Consider the following 25,251-nt stretch of genomic DNA (forward strand, 5'->3'; position numbering starts at 1 on the left):
GATGGTCAGCCCAGGCACTGAGGATAACTCCTTTTGTCCAAGCAGTGGCCTCAGGCACTGAGGAGAGCTCGGTAGCTGAGTAACTCCCAGTCCAGGCATATGCAGGAGTCTATCTCTCTGTCTCCTCTCCTCTCACTTAAAAATAAATAAAAATAAAAGAATGAGGGGGAGGGTAGAGAGAAAAAAAGGGCATAGGAAGCAACAATGGAATATTGTAATAGAGAATAAAACTGAAAAGGCTGCATCTGTGAATATGGGCATCTTAAAACTAGAAAATCTCAAAATATGTAACCAGTTAGAGCTATCTTTTGTTACCTTAAATTATATGTAGTAGGGAATTGAAGGGTTAGGGGAGAAGACAATCTTGGATTATTTTGAGATAGTGATTTATCAGTTGTCTGAACAGATGAAGATTCCAGTGTTCAAGGAAAAATGTACATTCACTTTGCTGTAGCCATTACGTTATGTATAGTAAGTTCAGATTTGAAAGAATTTTCTAAACTAGAAAGCTAGAAGTTACTCTCACAGTGTATTATATTTAGTCACCATGTATTAAATGCTTAATAAGATCTTGACAACTGTGATGAATATTTTAAGTAATGACATATCTTTATTATTTTATATTATCTTTATTACTGAGTTTACAGTTTGGTACGAAGATGTGTTGAACCAGAGAAAACTGTACAAGACAGGTAACTTTTTGCTAAATTATATAACAAATGCATCATTAAAGAAAATTAGCATGGGCAGAAGTTAATTAGTAAACCGCCTAAGAGAGATTCGGTCCCTGACTGTTGCCTGAGCCCAGATAAGTGAGCAAAGAGGCACTGGTCCTGATATAGGCCTCTCAGCCTAGTTTGTGGCCTAGAGCATGACAGAAGACACTGCATTGCTCTGCTTTTTTCTTCCCTCCCTCTCTACCTCCCTCTTTCCCTCTCTCTTTTCCTTCCTTCCCTCACTCCCTCCTTTTTTTGTATTAACCTCTATTTCAGTCAGCTTGTGTGAATGCGTATGTTCTTCTGTTCAACTTCTGTATATACTGTTCCTTGATTTTCTTGACACTTCTAACTTCAAAATTTATACTTTCACTCTATAGTTCTGTCTTAATGAGGTTACTAGGTGATGACTTCACTAGATTTCAGGACTGGCACTTCTTCATTTTTGCTTTTTTAGTGTTTTGTGTTTAAAATTGAGAGTTGCAAATATGCCCTTTTTTGTCCTAAAAGTGAAAATAAACCATTTATTGGATATGTGTATGTTAGGAGTTTTTAATGCAGTGTACTATTTCCTCTTTACAAATTTATGATATGGTGTCCCCCCACCCCCAATTTTATAGTCAAGGAAATTGAAGATCACTGGTAATTTGTCTGCGACTGTACCATCAGTAAATGACATCAGTCACCACTATTACATTCTTTTATTCTTTGCAACTGAGAGTACTAAAAGGGAGAAAAGAGAGGAAGTAGGTTGAGAGAGAAGGAAAGAGATCTGAGTATCTTAATCAAACATCTTTTTCAACTAAGAGAATGAAAAGTTTACTTTTGAATTATGGATCCGGAACCTATGCTGCCATGTTGACCTGAAGTCAGCCTTGGCAGTTTATGGCACATGAGTAGTGAACCTTAGCTTAGCCTACTTTTCCCCTTTCTTTCATTATTCTATACAGATAACCCTTGAACAAAACAGGCTTGAAGTGCATGGGACTATTATACAGGGATTTATTTCCCAATACGTACAGTATTGGAAATATATTTTCTTTTATGAATTTTTAAATAATATTTTTTTCTCAGGCTTATCTTATAAAAATACAGTATATAATACATATAACATACAAAATATGCATTAATTGATTGTTATTGGTAAAGCCTCCGGTCATTACTAGTAGTTAACTTTGGGGGAAGTCAAAAGTTATATGTGGGTTTTTGACTGGGAGTTAGTGAGGTGGGGATTGGCACCTTGACCCCGTGTTTTTCAAGCGTGAACTGTATTTCTATGTTATCACATGTGTCATCGCCGAGAAAAAGATACTCCCTTCTGTAGTTCCTTTCACATTCAATGCAGCGTTGGTACATGACTCTCATGATGAGTTCATTAAGGGGTGAGGAAGAAAGACCCTTTGTTTATGCCCTCAAATAGTGTGTTCTCTTTGGTGTCACTAGTCTCTTCCCTGCAAAACTGGGGTGAGCTTTGTTTTCACCTTTGTAGAGAAAGTAGCTGCAAGGAGCAGTTGGCTGTTTGTTACTGGTTGCCAGGAAGAAAGGATAGTGAGTCAGCATTTATTCTGTTCTTCTCTTCTGTGTCTGTCTGCCATCTGTTTGCTTTTCATGTCTTGTCTTTACTCTTCCATAAAACATTCCTAAGCTGCTGGAAAGACATTGAACTTGGCCTTCAATAGTTCTTCCCCAAACCAAATACATTAAAGCCATTTATCTAATTTTCATAGAATAGCAGTTCTTGAAACACATCACATCATCTCTGTTGAGCTTATGTGAAGATGCCCTTTGTTTGGCACCCTATCCCAAACATACATCCAGGAGAGAAAAGGCCAAGGCGTGAAATTGTGTTCTATGAGTAAATATGACAACTTTATTCTCAGACATAATTGCTTAAGCTTTTCAGTCCTTTATTCTCTTGTGGTACTTTTCTTGTTCTGGCTTTATCTTTCTTGTTTTTCTCTAATTCTTTATTTTTCTTTTATTGTTTAGTGGGGGACTTGGCCTCCTCAAAAGTTCTTTTCCTTTTCTGTTAGAGAAAATGGCAGGAGTAGTGCAGATAAAATTGTAGCTATCATAAGTAAGAGAAATGCCAAGGATATTCAGAGTTAACTAAAACTCAGCTGTATTTAAATGTGGGTTTGATTGATGCAGGAAAATTAGAGCTCTGGGGAACCTACAGAGTTAGAACTTAGCCTCTTCATTTTACAGGGTTGGAAATTACATTTTGGAGAATTGTTCAGAGCCATACAACAGTTATCAATGGGAGTGTACGGCCAGTAGTCACGGCCATCACTGCCAGGCACGTGCAGGTTCCCATTAGATTCGGACAGATGATAAACAGCGGAGTCGAAAACTGTGGGCCATTCTTTTTATTCTAGCCTCGCACCTGGCCGGCAAGTAGAGTCAACACAAACACACAGAGGGCTCCAAACCCCACTCATTCAGTGCTCACAAAACTACTGACACATTCCGGTTTTCCTAGAATCAAAGGCCCCCCACCAGCTCAGTCCCCTCTGGTTCCACATCTCCTTCTCTCTGCACAGACTGGCTTCTCTTTCAGCACTCCGCCATCTTGGCTGCTTCCTCTTCAACAACATGGCCTCATTCCTCCTCTTTCTTCTTCTTAAAACTTTTTGGCATAACAATTACCCTTCCCAAGCAGGACAGTAATTAGCAGTTTCAACTGGCAGCATCATTTACGTGGGCAGCGCCATTTTTAACAAAATGAGCATAAAAATCACATTTTACAAACTTATTTGCCCAACACGGAGTAAAGCTAGACCTTGGTCTTTTGACTTGCATTTGGTAATTTTCTGTGATTGAAATGGCATTATCTCAGAATTCACAAATAGTGAACACTTCTATGACCTAATGCTGTGATGGCTTTTTAAATAACCATTTGCTTTACTTTCATAGAAAATGAAGTGTATTTCAATTTAGGAGATTATTGTTCAGGTGTCAAAGTATTCACTACAGATTTTAACTTGCAAACTCCTTATGTATATTGATTGTATATCAATTCAAACTCTCATTGTCTAGGAGTAGGAACTGGTTACATGATCCTAGTGCATCATGTAGTAGGATAAGCATGTCTTTGGATTTTGGAAGAATTTTTGATGGCTTGAAGGAATGTGTATGACATATAAAGTGAAAATCTGAAAAAATATATATAGCATAATACCAATATTGTATTTAAAAAAACACAGGCATATACATGCTTAGAAAGTGAACACTGACTCTGAATGTCAGATTATGAACAACTTTTATTTGTTTTACTTGGCTTTCAAATCACCTACAAATGTACATACTACTTTTATAATCAAATCAGTGAATATTGTGAAAATGTATTTAATTTAAAATTTATTTCCTACACAATTTTAAGAACATGTATGGTAAAATGGCATATCTTTGTAGTGTAAATTATCGCTCTTTTTTTTTTTTTTTTTTTAATTAAAGTAGGGGAGATAGAAAGACTCCCGCATGCACCGTGACTGGGATCTACCTGGCAGCCCCTGTTGGGAATGATGCTCTCCCAGTCTGGGGCCGCTGGCAACCGAGTCATTTTTAGCGCCTAATGCTGAGGCTCCCCAGAGCCATCCTCAGCACCGCCCAGGACTGATGAGCTCAAACCAATCGAGCCATGGCTGGGGGAGGGGAAGAGAGAAAGAGAGGGAGAGAAGGATGAGAGCGAGAGGTAGAGAAGCAGATGGTTGCTTCTCCTGTGTTCCCTAACCAGGAATTGAACCCCTGGACAGCCACACACCAATCCTATGCTTCACTGTTGAGCCAACCGGCCAGGGCTCAGGGTTTGATTTTACTACTATAGACTGTTTTATTTGTTAAGTGTATTTTTGTTCCTTGGGAAATTATTCTCAGTGTGTCTTTGTTATATTTCATCTGATATTTTATTTTTCCCATGTCAGTTTTGTTCAAATAATATTTATACATGTACCGACCGTACACAGTTTAGAAAGTCAAACCTTGAAGACAGAGTTTCTCAGTTCACTGGTTTCACCCTGTGGCTCACACTCCAGAGGGAATTTAACACCTTTAGCTTAGTTAACGCATTGCTAACTAAGATACTACTTCTGCTTTTTTTTTTTTATCATTAATTTTAGACAGCATTTACTTTGTGTTATCTTGGATGAGGTATTAAATCCCATTCCCCTTCTTTACCTTTTTCCTCTCTTTCTCCCAGTGTGATCAAATGATTATTCAAATATAGAGCAATTGTGTTTTCACTATTTGACTATGTAAACATTCCCTTCTACAAATAATGTAGTGTAATCATATTTTCTTTTTTTAGTTTTGGACTTTTCTTAACATCTCATTTTAAGACTAGTCATATAGTATGCCTCTCATTTTCTTAAAGGGTTCCCTGGCTCCCATTGTCTGCAAGAAGAATTCTAAGTTCAGTGTCTGTGAGCCTGTGAGCTTACCTGCTCCTCTTTTTGCCATCTACTGCTTTCTGTCCTAATAGGCCTATTTGCCTCTTGTCTCTGTCTTCTCCACATCCCTAAACACTTTTCTTCTGCCTTCTTTGCTTACTAAGACTTCATCTTCTCTAGGGAAGTCAATCCTTTCATTCCCAATTCCGCCTTCAACATATCTGGGCTAGGTGCCCCATTTTAACATGGCTTTACACATCTGATTTTGTAAATTACTTCTGCTAGCTGTTCTCCAGATGTGGTCTAGGGTCCCTGAAGCCTCCTAAAATAAAAGATCTCAAGAAGTGTGTGTGTTTGTGTGTGTGTGTGTGTGTGTGTGTATTTCAGCTTTTTTTGCTTAAAGCCTTCATCATTGGATGTTAAGGTATCTCTTTAATATGTAGAAGCTTGCACCTACTTTTCTATTACTTCAACACATGAATATGTATTGTGAACCACCATAACTTCCTCATTATCTCATCATTATCCTACAGACTGTATTTCCCCATGTGTAAGACGCACCTTTTTGGAAAATATTTGGGGTCTAAAAACTGGGTGTGTCTTATACAGTGGCTGGAGATTTTACTTGCACATCTCGCTTTTTCACACTTGTTTTTGCACTCGCCATAGATTTTTTTACTTGCATTTCCCGCTTTTTCGCACTTGTCTTTGTGCTCGTTGTTTCACACTTGCTACCAGTATGTCATGGTAGGTTACATTTTGCCACGTTCTTTCCAGAAATGGCTCAGAAAAGATTTTCATACAGTGCTCAATTCAAGTTAAAAAAGGACTCAGTTTACAAAAGTGAATGAAAATTGTGCTGCTGAACGTAGGTTTGGTCCTCCTCCTCCTCCAACTGAGTAATCAATCCAAGAATGGCTACGGGAAGAAGAAACCCTACTGAAAACGCCACGGCAGAAGAAGGCCATGAGAGACAAGTCAGCAAAATGGCCTGATTTAGAGAGGGACTTGAGGATACGGATTGAAGAGCAAAGGACAATTGAAATTTCTGTGTCCACAAAGATGGTTCAACATGAGGCAAGAAGAATGGCTGATGAAAAGGAAGTTACTGATTTTAAAGGAGGACACAATTGATGCTTCAGGTTTATGAAACAGAATGGACTGAGCACGCATACACACACCAGACTTGCCCAAAAGATGCCTAAAAGATATGAGCAGAAGGTCCTTAAATTTCATTGTTTTGTCATTCAGTGTCAGAAGTCAAATCAGTTTAAGTTGGGACAGATTGCAGATGTGGATGAAGTCCCCTTTCAATTTGATGTCCCAAGTAACAGAACTGTTGATAAGGGAGTGAAAACTGTGAAGACAAATGGACATGAAAAAGAGCCATTTTAGAGTTGTTCTAGCTTGTTGTGCCTACGGAACCAAGCTGCCTCCAATGCTGATTTTCAAACACAAAACAATGCCAAAAGAAGACATTCCTTGCAGTGATTGTTGACATTCATGACAAAGGTTGGGTGAATCAGGATGGGATGAAGATCTGGTTTGATAAAGTTTGGAGGAGACCAGGTGAGCTCTTATGCAAACCTGCCCTTTTGGTGCTTGATCAGTTCAGGACACACATAACAAAAAACACAAAGAAGATTGCTGCAGAGCAAAAAATCAAACTTGCTGTCTTACCTGGAGACTTGACATCCCTGCTCCAACCACTTGATGTCAGCATTAACAAACCCTTCAAAGCTGCCATGAGAGACAGATGGAACCAATGGATGAAGTCTTCTTGGGACAGTTTGACAGCAGCAGGAAGAGGAAAGAAACCAACTATAGAAGTTTGTGCCTGGGTTAAAAGATCCTGGGATAATATCAAGATTGAGATCATTGTCAAGTCATTTAAGAAGTGTTGCATTTCAGATGTCATAGATCAGGGGTCCCCAAACTTTTTACACAGGGGGCCAGTTCACTGTCCTTCAGACCGTTGGAGGGCCAGACTATAAAAAAACTATGAACAAATCCCTATGCACACTGCACATATCTTATTTTAAAGTAAAAAAACAAAACGGGAACAAATACAATATTTAAAATAAAGAACAAGTAAATTTAAATCCACAAACTGACCAGTATTTCCATGGGAACTATGCTCCTCTCACTGACCACCAATGAAAGAGGTGCCTCTTCTGGAAGTGTGGTGGGGGCCGGATAAATGGCCTCAGGGGGCTGCATGTGGCCCGCGGGCCGTAGTTTGGGGGCCCCTGTCATAGATGGAACTGAGGATGAGGCAATATATGGAGATAGTGATTTGTCATCAAACACAGATGAGGACAAGCTGATGGGAATTTTGACAGTGATGTGGAGTTGTATGAGTTTTATGATGAATAAACTTTGAGTTGAATAACTTTATATAATACATCCCCCCCCCCAATTTCAGGCCCCCAAACTAAGGTGCATCTTATACATGGGGAAATATGGTACTAAATGCATGAGCTTGTTAAAAAGAAAAATAGAATGCATTGTAGCAGAGTGTACCTTCTATTCAAGGAAACCTTTCCTGACTGCCTCCCTCCTGGATGTCCTTATAGCTTTCTGTTCTGATCTGTTTGTTTTTCTTACCAGTCTAGGGATAGAATCTGGGAAAAACTGGTTTCACAGTTTTATACTGCTTCTTGCTGACAAGATGATTTTTTCCCCCAGCCTTCTGAGTACCTTGTCTCAGGTCTGAAAACCAGATTGCACTGCACTTTCTACAGTGGAAATGTAATTCCCTCCCTTATTAATATCTGTGACCGACTGACTCTCTGTTGCCCATAGTAGATGTTCTTAAATTAGAGTGGACTCATTACTCTCTTAAGAATTCAGGAGCCTTCTGAAATTATATGCAAAACTTCTGATTCATTTATTTTTTAATAAAGAGAGGTGCCATAAATATGATCAAACTCTTGAAAGAGTCTAGGCCAAAATGGAAAACAAATCACTGGCCTACAGGATAAAAGTCTTACATTGCTGAAAAGTACCCAACTGCGTGTAATTTTTTATAAGTATCATCCACTCTCTTGCTTTAAATACCAGTTGCTTCCTTCTCTTATTCCTTTAACACTATTACACAAATCATGCCTTTAAGAAAGCTTTCCTTGATCCCTGGATTCAGTTTCCACTTTGGGTTTCTCTGGGCTCCTGCAGCAATAGTCATATACATTGTAGCACTCCATCCCTTTACAGATGATTTCTCACTTGAAAGTGGGTATGGGAGCACCTTCCTTAGAGACTTAATATAGTTTCTGTCACCAAATAGTTCTTGTTTGCTTGATTCTTCCTCTTGCCTTTCTCACCAGGAGTTTGAACTTCTGTGTAGTCAAGTCAGTGTTTTTGTTTTGCTATGATAATTTTGGATAGGTTAGATACAGTTCAGTAGGAACTGAAAAGGGTCAGGCCATTCGTCAGCCCTACATCCAAATAAGGGGGATGGTTTTTCAAACTAGTAAATGATGGCATTTCCATAGAGCCATTTATATAATGTCTATGTGTAGTCACAATTACTCATAAAATCCTTAGGCATGTGTCACACTAGAGACTGACAGGAACCAATCCAGGGTAGCCACTCTTTCTTTCATCTTGGGAAGACATTCATTCTTTGAGTAGCAGATGAAAAACAGACCACGTCATTTAAAAAAAAAAATCTTTGTATGCCTGAATTGCACTTAGTGAGTTGATATCCTTTAGTTATCTAAGGATTTCAAAACTAAGACCCCCTGTAGGAATGCAGATTGACATCTCCCATTACGCTACATACTACAAAATAACACTCATGGAGGAGAATGGCAGTATAAATTCTTGTACTTTTTAAATTATTTCTTTGGTTGTGGGGGACATTGGAGTTAGCAAAGTTTGTGTGAGTTTGAATTAAGTTAAATAGGAATCTGATGTGAATTCACAGTATTTTCTCTATCAAAAAGTTTGAGGGTTTTTTTGTTTGTTTGTTTTTTACAGAAAGAACCAATGTTGGCTGTGGCTGATTGGTTCAGTGGTAGAGTGTCAGCCTGGCATGTGGATGTCCAGGTTCAATTCCCGGTTAGAGCACACAGGAGAAGCGCCCATCTGCTTCTCCACCCCTCTCCCTCTCACTCCTCTCTCTCTTCCCCTTCCTCTCCTGCAGCCATTGCTCAATTGGAGCAAGTTGGCTCCTGGTGCTGAGAATGGCTCCATGGCTCTGTCTCAGGCGCTAAGAATAGTTCTATTGCTGAGCAACTGAGCAATGCCCCAGATGGGCAGAGCATCGACCCCTAGTGGGCTTGCTGGGTGGATCCCGGTCAGGGTGCATATGGGAGCCTGCCTCTGCCTCCCCTCCTCTCACTGATTTAAAAGAAAAGAAAGAAAAAAAAGAAACAATATTAATCCACAAACCTCCTGCAAAAAGAGGCAGGCCAGGCCAAGTGTTCCCAACTCAGAAGCTCAGTGGTGCCAGATGGCAGGGTCATCAGGACAGAGTAGAACCAGGCCTGTGCAGCCCCAGAGCCTCCTCCTAGAAAGGGTTTACCTCACACTTGAATGTAGCACCTACCCTAGCTCTTTCCGACCTGATTGCTTTTCTTCTTTAAGGTCAAGAGTGAGGGTGCATTTACAGATGTATTGTAGAATTGTACACCTGATACTGTATAATTTTATTAACCAATGTCACCCCAATAAATTAAGTTATAAAAAAAAGAGGGATGATTTGATTCAGCTTTGCAAGAATTGGCCATCATAACTCTTATTTTTGGCTATGGATATTTCTCACTTTCCCATTCTCCTGACTTACTAATTCAGAAATTGATGTATGTACTTAGTTAACTGTAGTTGTATAACGCTTATATTGTGTATTCAGCATTATGTATTAACAGTTTTATTTAATTCATCAAGGTGCACTTATATTTCATTTAAAAATGCTGAGTTTGACTTAGTATATTGTGTGTGTGTATGTGTGTAAAATGTATATTCAAGTGCTTAAACTATTAAAGTTAATAAAATTCCTTGTCTTATTTATAATGACAGGGTCTGCCAAACAAAATTATTTTTGTACACACACACACACACACACACACACACACACTTTAAAGATGTGGATCTCTTTTTGTTTTTATGTTTTGTAATTAGTGTTTCGGTATTATGTTATTCTTTGGGTTAACATTTTGAATTTATGTAGTGTATTTGTTAGCAGATTTTTAACTTTGGGAATTTTAGATCAATCCAGTAATTCATGCATATTAGAGTAGACTTATGCTACTCTAAAGAAGGCAACATGGGGCCCTGGCGATTGGCTCAGTGGTAGAGCATTGACCTGTTATGTGGATGTCTGGGGTTAAATTCCCGGTCACTGCACATAGAAGTGACCATCTGCTTCTCCACCCCTCTCCTTCACTCTTCTCTCTCTCTCTCTCTTACTCTTCTACAGTCATGGCTCCATTGGTTTGAGCACATTGGCCCCAGGCACTGAGAATGGCTCTGTGGAGCCTCCACCTCAGGTGCTAAAAATAGCTTGATTGCAAGCATGGCTCCAGATGGATAGAGCATCGGCCCCAGACAGGGGTTGCCAGGTGGACCCCAGTCGGAGCACTTGTGGAATGTCTCTCCTATCTCCCCTCCTCTCTTGGAAAAGAAGGGGAAAAAAAAAGGCAACATGGGTTGGTGATTAAGAGCACAGTTTCTGGAGTCTGAAAGACCTAGAACTATGTCCTAGCAGTGTATCTTTATAGAACAGCGCTGTCTGGTGTGGCAGCTACTGGCCACATGTAGCTCTTATGCACTTGAAATGTGGTTAGTACGACTGACTGAATTTTAAATTGTATTTAATTTTAACTAGGTATAGGTAGCCACATGTGACTAGTGGCTAACATATTAAGCCTCATAGTATGAGGTGACTTAATTTGCTGTGTTTCAGGTTTCTTATCTGTACAGATGAGGTCATACGTAAGCTACCTTTTGTTATTGTGGTAAGAGTAAATAAAATGATGTATTTAAGGTGCTAAACACTATTATCTGGAAGACTGTGTCCTTGAGAAATGGTAGTTATAATGATGCATATTTAATAACTGGAATTACTTTCCTTTTGAGCATTAATTTAAACCTGTTTATTTTTATTCTTTCCTTTCAGGATTAATATATTTTTGGAAATCAAGTGCAATATTAAAAGGAAAACAAACCATACCACACATTATTGAAGCCATTTCTGCTAATTTTATTACATTTTAAAATTTATGATTTGATTTGAATACTATCATGGGAGGAGCTGTGAGTGCTGGGGAAGATAATGATGACTTAATTGATAACTTAAAAGAAGCTCAGTATATCCGCACTGAAAGAGTGGAGCAAGCCTTCAGAGCGATTGATCGTGGAGATTACTATTTGGAAGGCTACCGAGACAATGCTTACAAAGACTTAGCCTGGAAGCATGGGAATATACACTTGTCAGCACCTTGCATTTATTCTGAAGTTATGGAAGCATTGAAACTTCAACCAGGATTGTCTTTTCTTAACCTGGGAAGTGGAACCGGATATTTAAGTACAATGGTGGGCTTAATTTTAGGTAATTTTATTTTTGTAAAATTATTTTCTAAAAAGTAAGCTGAGTTTGTATTACTGTTTATGATTTACAAGGTTTGTAACTTTGTGTACAGTATATGTTTGAATGTATATACTTAAAGTAGTTGTCTTCCTTAAATGCAAATATAAAATAATAGTAATCCTTTTTTATTCTCAGCCCTGACTGATAACTTTTGCATTTAGTCTTAGACTTGATAAGCTCTTGGAATTGTTTTCCAACCCCCAGTCATTGTCTGTACTAAAATTGAACAGCTGGTAGGCTGGAGATTGAGGAGTATAATGTAATCTATTTCAGGTAAAGTTTTCTGACTGCTGGCATAGAGTTTGATAATTATCAATGTCTCCCATTTTAAAGGGATTGGTGCCAGGCTTTTTGTTAAAGATATAGTAGTATGTGGGATACAGAAGATGTGGCACTGGTGGACAAAACAAAGAACGGGAAAAATTGGAAAGAAATAAGGCTATGTCACAAAGTTTTCAGCATGTGTCTATTTTGCTAGGTGTTATTTCTGGTGTGTATATATATATAGACGTAATCAAAAGGAACAAATATCTTTGCCTTCTAGAGGCTTAGTGGGTGCTTTAGTATTAGGGCTGGGTTTTGCTTCAAGCACTTTATGTGCAGTAACTCATTTAATGTTCCTAATAATACAGTAAAGTGCAGTGCAAACTATTATGATTTCTATGTGTGTAGTTGAGTTAACCCTTTGAGTAGTATGAACGTTCATGTATGTCCTTGTGCCTCCTGACCATCCAGAGTACAACCGTAACAAAAATCTTTTATTTTAAAAATATGTAAGGCAACATTAAAAAAAGGCAAATGGTCCCTGACCAGTTGGTTCAGCAGTAGACTGTTGGCCCAGCGTGTGGAAGTCCTGGGTTCGATTCCCAGTCAGGACACACAGGAGAAGCGCCCATCTGCTTCTCCACCCTTCCCCCTCTCCTTTCTCTCTGTGTCTCTCTTCCCTTCCTGCAGCCAAGGCTCCATGGGAGCAAAAGTTGGCATGGGTGCTGAGGATGGCTCCATGGCCCCCGCCTCAGGTGCTAGAATGGCTCTGGTTGCAGCAGAGCAACCCCCCAGATGGGCTGAATATTGCCCTTTGGTGGGCATGCTGGGTGGATACCGGTTGGGTACATGTGGGAGTGTGTCTGTCTGCCACCCCCCCATCCCCCTTCTCACTTTGGAAAAATAAAAAAACAAAAAACCCTGCTTTAAAAAAAGCAAATGTATGTTCTTCTTCTTTCCATAAATTTGTTATAAAAGAAAACACATGATTTTAAGTTAATAAAACTATAACTGGAACTAATTTCATTTCTTGAAGAAAAAAAAACTCACCCCCAGGGGTTAGCGAGCATGAAAAAATCTCACTACTCAAAGGGTTAAACTGAAGCACAGAGAGGTTAAATAACTTCCCTGAAGTCAGCTAGGAATTGACAGCTGGAAAACATGGAATGCGGATGGAAAAACATGGCTAGAAAAAAATCTGTAAAACATTATGATGTTGGATTGAGAATTAACAACTACGAATCTTTTTTAAGCCACTTAGTATTTATATTTACTTGGGTGCTCACAGACTGGTGGGGGTAGAGACAAAAAACACTTCTCATCCAATATGATATGTGCCAAAGTTGATGTATGTGCCCAAGTTACAGGGATAAAACTGGTTTAAAATTTAATCGAAAGTGATGGGGAATCATTAAAAGATTTTAAATAGAGAATCTTTGACTATACTCAAGGGTAGCTATGTCTCAAAAATGCTAGAACAGTCCTAGTTTATTCCTGTGGTCCTAGCATCAATATTAATAATGTCCTTTTCTTTCCCAAAGTATCTCAGTTTGGATAGTAAATTATGTGGTTGCATATGACATTTAAAGCATTTTTAGTCCCAAAATTTCTCTTTCTTACACACTATCTAGCTTACTTTCTTAGTCATGGAATCTGCAATCTACATACTTCTTTAAAAAAACAATAATAGAGCACTTTCCTCCCATAATTGCATCAGTTCTTGATAATAATAACTGCTCAAAATAGTAGCAAATTATTTTTACCAAGAAAGTAATTTAGCAGCTTATATTTACATTTGCTTCTGCCATCCTGAGACAGGAGTTTCTCAGCAGATTGGAACCCCAGACATTTATCATTTTTGTCAGCAGCACCTCTTTGAAAAAGAAATCTGGGGTTAGAGACAGTCTCCAAATCTAAGGAAGTTAGTGGGGGCAGTAGTTAGAGCTTCTTTTCAAAAATTACTCTGCTTGAACCAGTGTATTTTTTGACAAGTTCTGGCAAGTTGAGCCTGGAGTCCAGGCCTTATACCATGTCCCACCAGCCTCAGAGCACCTGTTATCCTGTCTTCCACTTTTTCAACCCTGTCATCTGGCTCCTGCCTGAGGGAGGTCAGTCTAGCCAAATCCCTGGCCGGGGAGAGGGAGTAATAATTAGCATCCCTGCTAGCTGTGAGATGGACCTCTTAAATTTCATTTCTTAGTCCCAGTTTCCTGTGGCCAGATGCATTTGTAGGTTGACCTCAAACTGTATTGTATCTTGAATGCCTTATTTTAATCCGTACCAGAGACCATTGTGGGAAACAGACCCATGTATAAATGATCCACGATGCACTAGATATTTTCCTCCTGTTACTAGGCTCTCGTGGGTCTTTAGTTATGTGTATGACTATGGTTACTAGATGTTCAGAGATTTACTGTGAGTGATCCTGCACAGTCAAGACTCAGGTATATACGTTCCTCTCTTTTTGATGAGAAATAATGTATTTTGTGAGAAAGATAAAAGCAAATTAAAGAAGGAAAGGAAGGACTGAGCCTGTAAAACTATGATTATAGCTAATCTTACAACTATTGAGCTTCTGAGGAACTTTGTCTTTTTTTTTTAACTCCCCCCCCCCCCTGTTTTTTTGGTTTGTTTTGAGAGCATTTAAGTCAAGGAAGGGAGGATACATCCATAAAAATCAGTTAAAACTAGACCCAAAGACCCAAAGAAGGATTCTTATGTTCTTCCTATAATTATCTGTGTGTGGTGAATTAGATTTGGCTCTATTGTTTCACAGTGGCCTTATTAACAGAAAGTTCTCTCCTTATTAAGTAACTATAACACCATGGCTCTGAGCCATGTTTTCTCTCGGTCACAAGATGGGGATGACAGGTGCTCACCACTGGCAGTGGTTCTTATCTGAGGGCACACTCTGTAATCTGGAGGAATCCAGGCTGAGGCAGGGAGAGCAGGGCATCAGAGCTTTGATAATACAGATAAGAAACTATCCCTTGAGGAATTTCCATTGACATTCTAGAAACACACCTGTGGAAGTTGGGTTACAGAGCTTTTGTTGTTCGGTTAGAGGAAATTAGATTTATCCTAACTTAAGGAAATTTCTTGTATTTAAAGTTCATTTAGTTCAACCAGGCAGTGGCTCAGTGGATAGAGCATCAGATGGGGATGCTGAGGACCCAGGTTCAAAACCCCAAGGTTGCCAACTTGACCGCAGGTCCCTGGCTTGAGCGTGAGGTCGCTGGCTTGAAGCCTAAGGTCACTGGCGTGAGCCTAAAGTTGCTGGCTTGAGCAAGGGGTCACTTGCTCTGCTGGAGCTCCCTGGTCAAGGCACGTATGAAAAAGCAGTCAATGAACAACTAAGGTGCCGCAGCGAAGGATTGATGCTTCTCATCTCTCTCCCTGTCTGTCTGTCTGTCCCTATCTGTTCCTCTCTCTATCTCTCTGATTCTCTCATCACACACACACACACACACACACACACACTAAAGTTCCTTTAAAGCAGTTATTCAAAATGTAATTTTTTTTGTCCCAGACCTGGAGAATGGATTACCTCATTTTGACCCCTTTAGTTTTTACATTGAAGGTTAATTCTTGTTTTCACTTGATTCTCATTAAGAGTCTTCGTAGAACTAAGAAATTTTACAAAGATTCTTGTATTTAACTGAATCTCTCAGTTCTGTCTTATCATAGCTAGGGAATCCCATTGAAAAACAGGGTGTAAGAAAAGAAGCCTCTCAAGTTTTCTACTTCCCAGAGTTTAGTTAAATGTAGAACTATGATGACAAATTATTCTGATTATCTTTCTCACATAGGTAGGTATGGTTCTTCTTTATTCTGATCATTTTTGTTTAGGGATTCACTATAGTATCAAGGTCCATCCAACTTAATGACTTTCTTAATCTCTTATCTAGTTGTTGAGTTAATAGGAGTGACTGTGGAGAGACTGCCAGAATCATTCCAACACTCTATTTTAGTACCTCAGCACTATATGTAATAGTTAAGCTATAGGTTGCCTTCCTGTTTGGTCTCTATACTCTTCTCTTTTTGTTTTTATCAGAAGACATGAAATTGTTCTCATTTGCTACCCTTATGTTGCCTTTGACCGCAGATATTAATGTTTTCTCTTTCATTTTAGTCACATTCAATTCAGTGAGCTTTAATAAATTTGCAGAATTTGCAAGCTATTGCTATTATCTAATTCGGAACACTTCCCCCCAAAACATCCCCCATACCTAGTTGCATCCACTCCCTGTTCGTACTCCAGCCGCTGGCAAACACTCATTTACTTTCTGTCTCTATAGATTTGCCTTTTCTGTACATTTCTTATAAATAGAATTAAACAGTATATAGTCTTTTGTGTATGGTTTCTTCACTTAGCATTATTTTTCAAGGTTCATCTATGCTATAGCATGTGTTAGAACTCCATTTCTCGTACAGCTGAATAATATGCCCTAATGGGGGCATAGCACATTTTGTTTGTCCATTCACCACTTAATAGACATTTGGGTTGCCACTTTTTGGAAATTCTGAATGATGTTGCTATGAATATTCATGTATGCATTTTTGTGTGGACATCTAATTCCTCTTGGGTGGATTTCTAGGAGTAGCATTGCTGGGCTGTATGGTATGTTTATGTTTAATTTTTTTAAAGAAATTGCCAACCTTTTTTGAAAGTGGCTGCACCACTTTCTAGTCCCATAAACAATGTAAGCGGTTCCAGTTTCTCCTCATCCTCCTTGATGCTATTTTTTTTTTAATCGCCATCTTAGTGGGTATGAAGTGGTTTCTCATTGTGGTTTTAACTTGTACTTCTTTAATGACTAGTGATGTGGAACATCTGTTCCTGTGCTTTTTGGTCATTCCTGTATCTTTTGCAGTGAAATGACTATTTAGATCTCTCATTTATTAAATTAAGTTGTTATGTTAGTATTATTGAGTTACAAGTGTTTTTTATATATTTTGGATACAGTCCCCTTTTAAAAACTTTTTATTGGGTTTAGGGAGAGTGACATTGATTAATAAAATTGTACAAGTTTCAGGGGTACATTTCTATAGTAGGTCATCTGTATACTGCATTGTGATCTCACTGTCCCAAGTCAAGTCTTCTTCCATCACTACGTATCCCCCCCATACCCTCTTCTACCACCCCAAACCCCCTTCCTCGGGTAATCAATCACCATACTGTTGTCTGTCTGTGAGCTTTATCTATTTATTTATTTATCTCTTCACCTTTTTCACTCAGCCTCACAACCCCACTTGATTCCACATGAGTTAAAGCATACAATATTGTCATTCTCTGACTGGCTTATTCACTTAGTATAATACTCTTACAGGTTCATCCATGCTGTCGCAAATGGTAAAATTTCCCTCCTTTTTTAAATTAACTTGTTAGTAATACTGATTTGTAAGTGTTCTCTATATTTTATAGTCCCTTTATGAAATATATACTATTCAAATATTTAATCATGCTCTTTTAGAAAACTCTCTTGGCTCACTTTAGGCCAGAGAATCAGGAGATCCATAGTGGTGTTTTGCTTTCATCCCATGCCTCACTGTTTTTGTTTTTTGTGTTTTTTTTATTGTATTTTTCTAAAGTGGGAAGTGGGAAGGCAGATAGACAGACTCCTGCATGTGCCCAAGCAGGATCCACCCGGCACGCCCACCAGGGGGCGATGTTCCGCCCATCTGGGGCGTTGCTCAGCTGCATTGGATCCATTCTAGTGCCTGAGGTGGAGGCCATGGAGCCATCCTCAGCGCCCCGGCCAACCTTGCTCCAATGTAGCCCTGGCTGTGGGAGGGGAAGAGAGAGACAGAGAGAAAGTAGGGGGGAAGGATGAAGCAAATGGGCGCTTCTCTTGTGTGCCTTGGCCTGGAATAGAATCCAGGACTTCCCCCTGCCCCACTTTTATTGGTAAGACAAAACACATTGTGTAGGTTTCCAGGGTTCTTTTTAAAGTAGATTATATTTTCTACATTAACCAAATCTCCGTTTTCCCTCTATCCTCCTTTTTCTGGGAGTCAGGTCAGGGGAGGAGATTCTATTTTTTCTTTTTAGAAATTATATATAAATGCTGTTTTTGGTATAGGCTTTGTTTGGGACTAATCTGGTTTGAAAAAAGCCCTTCCATTTGAACTACTCACCATTTTATGAAATCCTTAGAGCTATTCATTTTTTTAAAGTTTTCTTCTATTTTTTTTTTTCTGTCTTTTTTTTCAAGTGAGAGGAGGGGAGATAGACTCCTGCATGCGCCCCAACCGGGATCCACCCGGCAACTCCTGTCTGTGGCTAATGCTCTGTCCATCTGGGGCCATGCTTGCAAATGAGCTATTTTTAGCACCTGAGGCAGAGGCTGCACAGAGCCATCCTCAGTTCCCAGGATGATGCTTTGTACCAATTGAGCCATGGCAGTGGGAGGGGAAGAGAGAGAAAGAGCAAAATAGAAAGAAATAAAGGAGGAAGGGGTGGGGTGGAGAAGCAGATAGTCACTTCTTCTGTGTGCTCTGACTGGGAATTGATCCACACGCCAGACCGACGCTCTACCATTGTATCAGGGTGCTTCTCATTTTTTTAAACTATTACTTTTTAGTCCTGGTTTGGTTTTTATTATTATTACTATTATTATTAATTTTATTTATTTTTAGTGAGAGCAAGGGAGGCAGACACAGACTCCTGGATATGCCCCAATGGGGATCCACCCAGCAAACCCACTAGGGGGCGATGCTCTGCCCTTCTAGGGCCATTGCTTCGTTGTAACCAGAGCCATTTTAGTGCCTAAGGTAGACACCATGGAGCCATCCTCATCACCTGAGGCCAACTTGTTCTAATTGAGCCTTGGTTGCTGGAGGGGAGGAGGAGAGCGAGAGAGGAAGGAGAGGGGGAAGATGGAGAAGCAGATGGATGCTTCTTATGTGTGCCTTGACCAGGAATCGAACCTAGGATATCCACATGCTGGGCCAACGCTCTACCACTGAACCAACAGGCCAGGGCAAGTTTTTCAGGCATATTTTTTCTGCGTATATACCCCATACTGAGTTGCCACCACTATTCTACATCTTAATAGTTTTTCCCCTCTTTACTCCTGGTTGTGGGGTGAAAATCATTACTTTAAACCATCTTATTTATCTGAAAATCAATACTTAGATTATTTTGTGTTTATGGATATTACTGCTAATTATTACAGAGCAAAAAATAGGAAATAGTAAAAATATACTAGGAAACAATACGTTTTTGACATTTTACAGTTTTTATAGTAGTATTTTCTGTTTATATTTCCATGTACTATTCATAGAAGTTCTAAGGCAATTCCCTCAACGATGTGAAAATTCTTAGATGGTTCCCTTTGCATCTTGAGTTTTTACCTTAGGGATGAACTATCCCCAGTTTGGATCGTCCATGTACCAAATGCAGTCAGTCAGTATTTGCAGATTTGCCCACTTGCTAAAATTTATTTGTAACCCTCAAAGTTGGCTAGTGGGGCTTTCAAGATTATTTGTGCACATGCGTAGAGGAGTGAACAATTTGAGTCTCTCTGAGTGTGTTCCTTCCTGCCCTCTTGTTTTAGCTGTCTTACTGAGATAGTCACAGGGTGGAGACAGGGTGGGTAGTGCAGTGCAAGCAGCTCTGGCTTTGGGACCCATTTCTGGACTCACTAGTGACATGACCTTACGCACTGTCATAACACTTCTGATGTTCATTTTCTCTTTTATAAAATAAAGAAAATAGACTACCAATGTGAGGTTTTAGGACTTAAGATTATAGTCTATTTCAGACATGTATATGTACATATTCCACTAGTAGTGATGATTTAGCATTTGCTAATTGTTAGCTGGACTTTATACAACATAAACTACCACATAATTAGTATCAGTTATATAGTTCAGAAAATTACTGAATCTTTTCTGCAATTCTCTCTTTATGTATGAAGTAATTTGTGAATCTCTATCACCCAGAGGAGAAGCTGGTGTCTACAGAATTTTCTTTCTCTTCTCATACAGTCTTACCTATGCTGGCTTGAATGTTGGACTGGGCGCCTCAGGTTAAAACCATTGCTGCTTGGGCTACTGGAGTTCTTGGTCCCTTCTAGAAACTACCTTCACATTCTCTTTGGGTGACTCAAAGGTTAGCCCATTTACCCTCCCACACCTTTGGCTTTCAAAGATTCTTTCCCTGGGTTTCAGATCATTTTGCATTGCCTTTGTAAACACTTTCCCTGTTCTTTTTTTTTTTTTTTTTTTTTCTTTCCCTGTTCTTTTATAGAAGCTTCCTTTGACTTTAGCCTGCATTGAAGGGTGGATCTTTTGTCTTCTTGTAATATTCACATTCAGAGGTTTCACAAGTTTCTAGTATTAAGATCTGCCCACTGAGTTCTTCACACTCTTGAGTCTTCCAAGCCGCACTAACAAACGGTATTTAATTGTGTGGTGCTTGCTGCAACATATTTCTTCAGTGGACACAAGATTCCAAAAGTTCAACCTGTCTCCAACTTGTTATCCTTTCTTACTTTGTCCCACAGAAGACAGCAATTCAAATTTTCTTCTTCCTCCTGTGTTTTCCATTTTGGTAAATAGGACTTTTTTCAGCCAAAAATTACTCAGATTCAGAAACCTGAACATCAGTCTCTTGTCTCTCTTTCATAATATTTTGTGGAATAGGCAATAAAAGCATACTTTGAAAGATTTTCCTTCTCTTCCTCTCCTTTTTTTAATCTGGTTGCCTCCCCACTTCAAAAATAACTTTATAGAGCCCTCAGAATGCCTTCATTTATGCATAATATAGTTGACCCATGAACAATGTGGTGGTTAGGGGCACTGATCCTTATGCAATTGAAAATCCATGTAAAACTTTTGACTCCCCCAAACTTAACTGTAATCCCTCAGTATCTGCAGGGGATTGGTTCTAGGATCCCACAGAGACCCAAAGTCTGTGGATGCTCAAAATCTCTTATAAAATGACATAGAATAATGACATAGAATTGGCCCTCCCCCTCTGAGAATTTCCAGCTGCAGATCGAAAATATTGTTTTCAGTTTGGGGTTGGTTGAATCCATGTGTGAAACCCACGGATACAGAGAGCTGGCTGTATATTTATTTTTAAAAATCCATGTGTAATTGGACTCATGCAGTTAAACATTGTGTTGTTCAAGGATCAATGATACATGATGTTTAGAGAGATTATAGTTGAAGTCAGCAGAATCATCTTGGGTTTGTAAAGGAACATATGTATTGTATTTTAGAAGATTTCTATCAAACAGCCAAAATTAAATTTATTTTGAATGAAATGTACTTATCTGTAAGATTTACTTTTGTGGAATGCCTCATTCATGATAATATCAGATAAAATGGATTTGATATATACTTAGTGATTTTTGCTAGTATTATTTTATTTTTAAATCAAGGCATGAAAAATATACATTGTTATACTTTGTGTATATTATTTGTCTCAGCCTTGTGAGTCTTTTAAATTTAGGACTATAGCTACATTTATATACTGTATTATTCTTTCAAAAGTAGTTTTTTAATTGACACTCTGCCAGCTACTTAGGATATAGCAGTACATAATAAACATCCCGTACCCTTGAAATTGTGTATGTCATTTCTGTACTGGCAGTAGAAGCATTATGTCAGTTATATTGGACATGCTTCATTTAGTTTAGTAAATATTTATTGAGTATTTATGTGCATTGATCACTATATTGGCCCAGATTATCTTCCAGTATTTCACAAGTAAATATACTACAGAAGGAAAGAACTGGTGAATATAGATTCTAGGGGAAATAATTGCATTAAAATGAAATTTGGATCAAGTTCTAAAGCTGTTTAAAATTTAGCTTTTAAAATTATTCTTTATTGTTATTGTTGAGCTTATTTTTTCCCCTCGGTTTATTGAATTTGATTTGGTAGAGACTTATCTCTATATCAGTGTTCCAATGTAGATGTATGAGATAGTCATAAGTTGCTTTGGACATATTAGATGAGTATTTTCAGCCTGTTGGGTGGAAATAAGTAAGTGAACTGATTGTGATGTCTGTTCTTTGTATTTCAACATTTTATACATTTAGTTTGCATAGAAGTTTGCATCCATCTCTGTAACTGTTTAACATTTGCAGATTTTGTATAAACATATTTCTGAAATTGAAGTGTAATAAAAATAGCACATCTTTATCCATAAACTCACAGGAACTAGAGGGGCTAGAACCTGAACTTTCTGGTAAATTTCAAGACTTATTTCATGAGGCCTTTTCTAAACCTGTAGAGAGGAGAACAAATCTCTAGTCTTAGATATTTCCAACCAGCTTTGGAATGGTTAAGCTATCATGGGAAGGTTCAGGAACTGTTTGACAGTTTTGCCTTTCTTTAATAATGTGTTTTTAGTGTAAGATATATTATGGTGGAGAAACCATAATAAATTAATTATATCTTAAATGGCAATGCATTAGATTAATTTCCCTTTATCTAGGGAAGTGATTACATTGAACCTTTTGCTGACTCCTATTTCTCTCCTTTCTTTCTCTACCTTTGCATTATTTTCTGTTTCTACATTATGTCTCACATTGTTCATGGAAAAAAGAATCAAACCTATTTTTTCTTTTTTTTTACCTTTTATTTATCTCTGAATTCTCAAGTTATTTAAAAACCTCCTCAAAGATGCTTAATTTTATATAACTAAAATTAGTAATAAAATATCATTGTACCTTTTACATATATATTTTAGTTTTCACTGAGAAAAACTGTATTACTTTTATAGAAGTCAAATAAGTGGTTAAGCTACTCCCTCTTGTGGTAAATACTTAGATTTTATCCAAAATGATTTAATTTAGTTATTAACTCTTGATAACACTTTACCAATGAAAACAGATTTGGATAGTGCAAAGACATATTAAAATCATTTAGATTGCGCTCTGTAATAAATAGGAGGGTGTGGCAGTTTTGCAGTGGTTGCCTGCAGAGCTTGGGCACACCCTGAAACATTTCCTCTACCTTTTTGGGGAGTGACCCAAACATTTACTTTTTTTTTTTTAAGCATGAGAGAGGGAGACAGAAAGGGAGAGAGATGAGAAGCATCCACTGACAGTTGTGTCACTTTAGTTGTTCATTGATTGCATCTCATATGTACCTTGACTGTGGGGCTCCAGCTGAGCCAGTGATCATTGCTCAACCCAGCAATCTTGGGTTTCAAGCCAGCAACCATGGGGTCATCTCTATGATCCCATGCTCAAGGTGATGAGCTGGCACTCAAGCTGGCGACCTTGGGGTTTCGAACCTGGGTCCTCAGTGTCCCAGGTCTACACTCTGTCCACTGTGCCACCACCTGGTCAGGCAAATTTAGTCTACTTTTAAATGTGATTTTAAAACTCCCAAGTTATTCTAAGATGAAATTAGGGTTGAGACCACATATAGGTTATAGTTTTGCTTCTATAGCTAACCTGTTTTCTGTATAAGGAAAGGACACATAACGATTTGTACCCGTCTTATACTTTATAGTATATGAAGTTCTTTTACATAATTTACATGATTTTCCTAGGGACTCATTTTACACAGTAGGAAAGACTTCAAATGGTAGGTGACTGATCTCAGATTATGCAGTCATTAAGAGGAGGAATCAAGGTTGAACACTAAGACATCTATGTGCCCTTAAAGCCACTTTCTTACCACTCCACTGTGTTTAGATTTGAGTTCTCAGTTGAAATAGTGGATCTTGAATTAGTTCATCTTTAGAGCTCTTCTAGTTATGTATTATGAAATACTTTTTGATTGAGAGTGTATGTTTTGTAAAAATGAGCTTGACACAGAATTCTGAAGTTACTGAGAACTGCATTCAAATGCTTTATGAAGGTCTCAGATTTCTTTGGCCTGCCTCATGAAGGCTTCTATCCTGCACTTCACAAACAGCCTTTCAGGGTACTTCAAAGTAGGGGGAAGCTTGAGTATTGTGTATAATATGGGGTCAACATAGATGTAAATAAGAATTGTAGATATTGCGTGGATACTTCATACTTGTACCTAATAATTTTTTACCTTAATGTATAAGCTTTGATTACTGAGTGACAGGTAATAAATGAGTTAGATTAGAGCCAACAGCTATAAAAGAAAAGCAGTCACCACATTTTATGATATTGGAATTTTTTATATTTGTATTGCTCTTAAAAACTGGACTATTAAAAGCAAATTCTAACATATAAGATACCTAGTTTTTTTCTGTTTTGTTTGAATAAGTTATGACTTGTTATGTTTGTTTTCTCTTTAAGATTTTGCCATTAAAATAGTGGTCAACTGTTACAAGTTTCAGTTTTTTAAAATATGTATTACAAAAATGAAGCATTTATTATTTCATAAAAAATTTCTTCATGTTGATAAGTACAAAATAATATTAGGCTATTAAATACAAAGTCAAGTTTATGCTTCATCTGTTAAATTATATTAGAAAATGTTACTATTTTGGATACCGTTTTATTTTTCCTATTGACAGCTTGTACCTTTCTATTAGAATTATTTATATTGTTTATTTTAAAATCTTTTACTCTTTTATTTTTCTTTGACTCCCTCATTTTTTGGTTGAAAAAGTTATACATGCATACAGTTAAGACACACTTTAGATAAGGATAAAAATGTCTCCTTCCTACCCTAGACCTCTATTTCCTCAGAAGCAGCTATATGTTTCTTTAGATTTCTGTGTTTGATATTTCTGTTCTATTAAATACAGATGTAAAATACAAGTTGTAATTAACTACACTACATTTTTATTATGCATTTGATGTATTCTAGTTGTATATTGCACTCCAAATAAATGAAATATTGGCGACATTTTTAAGTTCTGCCTTTTATTAATGCATTCTCTTTATTATTTTCAATATGTTAATTACCAGTTTATTTGATATCTCTTTGTTATTTTAAAATTAAACATTTCCATTAAAATCATAAATGGTGTTTGCACTACAGATTAATGTATAATATATTTTGTATGTTTATGGTATTGTCAAATCCTTTGTATATTAATGAATATGTCTTTATCTTGTGTCAAGGTGATGTGTAAAGGTTTTATGAAAAAACATTCTTAAGATATTTTCTTGAGAAATTTTAAAACTTATTTCCAAAAGTTGCCATCTTGTTGTTAAACAATAAGCAGAAAGTTGCTTTCAGCAAGGAAAAAGAGACCATTGCGTCTTTGGCAAACAGCTTGTGCAGTCCCTTTTGACCTAAAGCTGTGAAGTTCAAGCTTCCTGTTAATAACGAGGCTGTTTGAAATATTGAACAGAAGCCTTGATTTCCAGATTCTTTCCTTGACACCTTTAATATA

General features: G+C 37.9%; 1 protein-coding gene across 4 annotated transcripts in view; it reads left to right on the forward strand.

Annotated features, from left to right (window-relative positions):
* PCMTD1 (protein-L-isoaspartate (D-aspartate) O-methyltransferase domain containing 1) overlaps window positions 1-25,251 on the forward strand; it is an 80,121-nt gene that overhangs the window by 22,585 nt on the left and 32,285 nt on the right. For 2 of the 4 annotated variants that reach the window (XM_066379073.1, XM_066379074.1), the window contains exon 2: window positions 11,226-11,657. The exons of the other annotated variants lie outside the window; for them this stretch is intronic. In XM_066379073.1, coding sequence (XP_066235170.1) covers window positions 11,351-11,657 — 307 coding nt within the window. In that variant the 5' untranslated portion in view covers window positions 11,226-11,350. The remainder of the gene's footprint in view (window positions 1-11,225; window positions 11,658-25,251) is intronic. 4 annotated transcript variants of the gene reach the window in all.

Source organism: Saccopteryx leptura, chromosome 3 (genome assembly GCF_036850995.1).
Source record: "Saccopteryx leptura isolate mSacLep1 chromosome 3, mSacLep1_pri_phased_curated, whole genome shotgun sequence".
In the NCBI taxonomy this organism is placed as follows: domain Eukaryota; kingdom Metazoa; phylum Chordata; class Mammalia; order Chiroptera; family Emballonuridae; genus Saccopteryx; species Saccopteryx leptura.